This window comes from Pelophylax lessonae (assembly GCF_965119305.1).
Source record: "Pelophylax lessonae genome assembly, chromosome: 1".
NCBI lineage: Eukaryota > Metazoa > Chordata > Amphibia > Anura > Ranidae > Pelophylax > Pelophylax lessonae.
In genome coordinates this window covers 162,562,511-162,567,225 of record NC_138768.1, presented here as the reverse complement: position 1 = coordinate 162,567,225, position 4,715 = coordinate 162,562,511, and the positions used below count along the sequence as shown (strand labels likewise).

The 4,715-nt window shown below is 43.3% G+C and overlaps 1 protein-coding gene across 1 annotated transcript; it reads left to right on the top strand.

Annotated features, from left to right (window-relative positions):
- Window positions 1-2,007: 2,007 nt before the first annotated feature.
- GPR150 (G protein-coupled receptor 150) lies at window positions 2,008-3,457 on the top strand. Its single transcript, XM_082254084.1, has one exon. It carries the CDS (start codon window positions 2,190-2,192, stop codon window positions 3,420-3,422), a length of 1,233 nt encoding a protein of 410 aa, XP_082110210.1. The 5' UTR covers window positions 2,008-2,189; the 3' UTR covers window positions 3,423-3,457.
- Window positions 3,458-4,715: the final 1,258 nt, after the last annotated feature.

The window sequence follows — 4,715 nt, the reverse complement described above, 5'->3', positions numbered from 1 at the left end:
CTGCAAAGAATCGCATGTGATTTGAACAGGAATGCGGTGTGCTTCCTGTTCAAATCTCATGTGATTCTTTGCAGTGTGATTTGGGCTCATTAATTTTTCATGGGCTCAAATCGCACTACAAAGATATGGTTACTTTGTATTGGCGAATACTTGACCAAAAGTATTGGTACTCGTATTCGCTGGTAAAAAATCGTATTGGTGCAACCCAGCCAACGTCCTTCATACTAAGCTGATCACAGATCAGGGTAAAGGGCCAATCACAGCGGCCCTTTAACACGTGATCAGCGGTGTCCAATCACAGCTGATCACAGAAGTAAACACAAGCCGGTTATCGGCTTATCTGTCCTCATGCTAACAGCATGAGGAGAGAAAAAGAGAGTCGATAACCAGTTTGTGTTAGAGGGACATCAGCACTGATAATCAGAGCACTGATTATCAGTGTCCTGATTATCAGTGCAGTCCCTACAGTGCCCACCAGTGCTGGCAATCAGTGCCAATCAGTGCCCATCAGTGCCTCCTCATCAGTGTCACCTATCACTGCTGCCTACAACTGCCTATCAATGCATATAAGTGCCACCTATTAGTGCCTATCAGTGCCCATCTGCCTATCAGTGCCCTTCAGTGCCATCTATCAGAGTCCTTCAGTGCCACTTATCAGTGCCCATCTGTGCTGCCTATCAGTAAAGCTTTATCAGTGCCTCCTCATCAGTGCCCACCAGTGTCGTCTCATCAGTACCACTGATCAGTGCCCATCAGTGCCGCCTCATTGGTGCAGCCTATCAGTGCCCTTCAATGCAGCCTTATTAGCGCACATCAGTGAAGAAGAAAAATTACCTGTTTGTAAAATTTCATAACAAACTATAAGAATTGTTTTTGTTTTTTGTTTCTCAAAATGTTGGGTCTTTTTTTGTTTCTTTAGCAAAAAAAAAAAAAAAAAAGAAAGAAAGAAAACTCAGTGATGATTAAATACCACCAAAAGAAACATCTATTTGTGTGAAAAAAAGATAAAGATTTAATATCAGTACATTGTTGCATGACCGCACAATTGTTATTTAAAATGTGACAGCGTTAAAAACTGAAAATTGACCTAGTCAGGAAGGGGGTAAAGGTACCCAGTAGGCAAGTGGTTAATAGTGATTGATTATATTTATTGATGATTGAATTATTTATTTGTCAGCATGTTTGCACAGTGGCTAAGTGGTTAGCATGTCTACCTAGCAGCACTAGGGTCGCTTGCTTGGCAGAATCCAAACCAGGACACTACCTGCCTGGAGTTTGCATTTTTTCCCTGAGGGTTTCCTCCGGGTCCTGCGGTTTCCTCTCACACTCCAAAGACATGATGGTAGGTTAATTGGCTCCTGTCTAAATTGGTCCTACTATGTGTATGTATAAATGTGAGTTAGGGACCTTAGATTGTAAGCTCCTTGGGGGCAGGGACTGATGTCAACATACAATATACTGTCTATGTAAAGCGTTGCTCATAAATGGACAGCGCTATATAAGTACCTGTAATAAAATAAATGTTTGCACATTGTGGTGTTTGCACATTTTTAATTGAAAGGTACAGCAATACAACAATATTTTTTTATCAGTTTGCTATCACATTTGTATTTGGATGCGTTAAGTGCTGCTATATTTATTAATTTCCTATGTTTTAAGACTTTTATTACTTGTTTAGTATTTGCACCAAGCTCAGTTCCTTTAATTTAGAACGAAATCGCTTTGCTGTCATCAGACGTTACAATTTAATTTCTCATGAGACTTCCTTAATTTTGTTGCGTATATGGGACTAATCCAAGTGTAAATTGTCGCCTTTATATTTTCACAATAGTGATGCTTTAAAAAAGACATAAGTAAAGTGAAATGACAACACAGCAGGAAAGTCAGATTCATGAATCACATCAAAAGTCTGCAGAGCTGTAGGAAAACGATTGATGTATCCCTAGTATATTCATAATAAATGAGTAATGTGTTTATAGGGGCATGGTCTAGACCACCCACCTGTGAACGTCAGATGACAAAGACATATGAAAAGCTTTCACCTCTATTCTAAAAGTGCCTGGCAACAACTCACTACTAGTTCCGATTAGCTGGGTGCCAGCTTGTTGCTCCTGTGCTAGAGATTTCAGCACCACGCTTGCAGTGGACAGCAGAGCCCTCTGTGCCAGGCTCCTCATTGATCCAGTGCCATGGAGGAATTATTCCCCTATGGGAGCCTTTCTCTGCTGGGTAACCTCTCTGTTTCTGCCCAGGCAGCCACAAACAGCTCCTTCTCCAACCAAAGCCACATTGTGGAGTCACCTCCATACAACAGACAGATCCGGATCATCGCAATGACTGTCATCTTCACTGTGTCACTGGTGGGCAATACAATGGTGCTGTATATGATATGCAGCGGCAAGGAGAAGAAAAGGAAGATTAACTTTCTGATCACCCACCTGGCACTAGCTGACCTCTATGTCTCTCTTATAACTCTTTTTTCTCAGATTGTATGGGAATTGCTGGAGGATGAGTGGCTGGCTGGGGATGTGGCTTGTCGGATCTTTAAAGTGTTTCAGGTGTCTGGACTCATTGCCTCCTCCAATATAATTGCCATATTAGCCCTGGAAAGACATCATGTCATTACAAACCCATTAAGCACACCTTTGCCCACCCGATGCTTGGCTGCCATGGGTTGGTTGCTTTCCTTGCTCCTTTCAGTGCCTCAGGCTTTTGTCTTCAGGGCTGCCCACACTGAGGAGGGTGCCAGGTGCCGCAACGTCTTCTGGCAGTTACCTAAGTGGCATTTTCAGGTCTATATCATATACAGCTCTGTCACCGTCTTCTTCCTACCTTTCTGTATCCTGGCTGTAGCCTACAGCCACATCCTATGGATCATCTGGAGAAAGGGGAAGAACCCCAAGACCCTTGAAGATTTCGGGGATCCTTGTGAACTCAAAGTCACCAAAAGACCACTCAAGCTTGAGGCTGTCAACAGCTGCATTCCTAGAGCCAAGGTAAAGACCCTAAAAATGACCCTGGTCATCATTATACTCTTCATTGTATGTGGGTTGCCCTACTTCGTTGTGGAGATGAAGGTGGCATTTGGCACCATTACTGGTCTGGATGAGGAGGTTATGGCTGTGTTGGGTATCTTTGTGGTGACCAACAGCGCAGTGAATCCCTATGTGTATCTCTTCTTCAAGACCAACAACGTTTTCCTTAGGAGGCTGGAGAAAAAGGTATGCTTTTCATGCTGCTTACAGGAGCACAGAGAGATCGCCTTCCGCAGAGAGCTGTGCCAGTCCTGTGCCCCGACACCCCGCAGAGAGTTGTCCACTACCACCACTACAACCTCCACAGAGGTGGACTCTTCTTCTGTCCTCCAAAGATCGCTCTATTTACACCCGACGGCAGCTATGAGTAAGGACAGCTGTATGTGATGAAGGACATCTCCATATGTCACCTGTTACCCAGAAATGGAACCCAACTACAGCACCTAGGGGTTTGCCTAGCTTCATATACACTAATTATGTAAAGGGAGGATTATTTTGTCTTAGATCATTTGGCATTGGTACTTTCAATTCCTATAGCTGGGCACAAAGTTTATTAAAGTGGCTAATAAATCCAAAATCAAACATTGATTTCTATTACAGCTTAGATATGGTGGCTGCATTCTTTTTAAGGTTTTTAATCCTTTATTTTCACTTAGTGATCCTGCCAGTGGGTTTGTTGATTTTCAAAAGAACAAGCTTATCTGCAGACATAGCAGTTAGAGGGTTAAAGTGGAGTTCCGGGCACAGAAGTCATTTTTTAATAAACATACCCCCGGGACAGTCAGGGCTAGCACATTCCACAATGCCTAGCCTCTGATCTGTCCCGGTTCGCACTTACCTTTTAGAAGAAATACTTACTTATAAAATTTCTTCCACAGCGTTTCCATCTCTCTTGTGGGCAGCTGAAGCCGGCGCGGTCCTCTTCTGTGTCTTCTTCCGCGTCTTCTTGTCCCAGAATGCGCCTGCACCGGCCCCTCTCGTCACTTCTGGGGCGGCGCAGCATTCCTAAACAGCTTCTGGGCATGGCCAGAAGCTGTTTAGCAGGGGAATGCGGCGTCGCCCGGAAATGACGAGCGGGGCCGGTGCCGTCGCATTGATTCCTGGGAGCGATGACGTTCAGCTCCCAGGAATCATAGCGAGACAGGAAGTGACGGGGTGAGCCGCGGCTCCGAGGGAGGAAGTACTCTGAGGTGAGTATTTACGATCTTCAATTAAAAGGTAAGTAAACAAAAAATAACTATCCAATTCCTTTTCAGGTGATCTCGAACTAGCGGAGGGGCACAAAAAAAAAATATAGTTTTTGTGCCCGAAACTCCGCTTTAAATACAACTAGTGCACATATTTGCCAGCACACCATGGATCTTCAAATTCAGTCCAAGGATTTTATTACAGAGAGATCATATCATAAAAGAACAAGTGCAATGCATAGGTGTGCACAGCCTATTGCATTAGGGTGTGCACCTCAAAGCTCAAACACATATGTGTGTGCATGTGTGTATAAATATATATACTGACGGTGTCAGTAGAGCAGTGAACAGTGTCAGTAAGGCAGAGATTGGTGTATTTATTATTTGTATTTTATTTTTTATTCTTTTTTTACACTTTTTTTTTTTTTAAATATTTTTTTACACATTTTTTATGAGGCCCATTAGGGAACTTTGGTAAAATATCAGGGGTTTA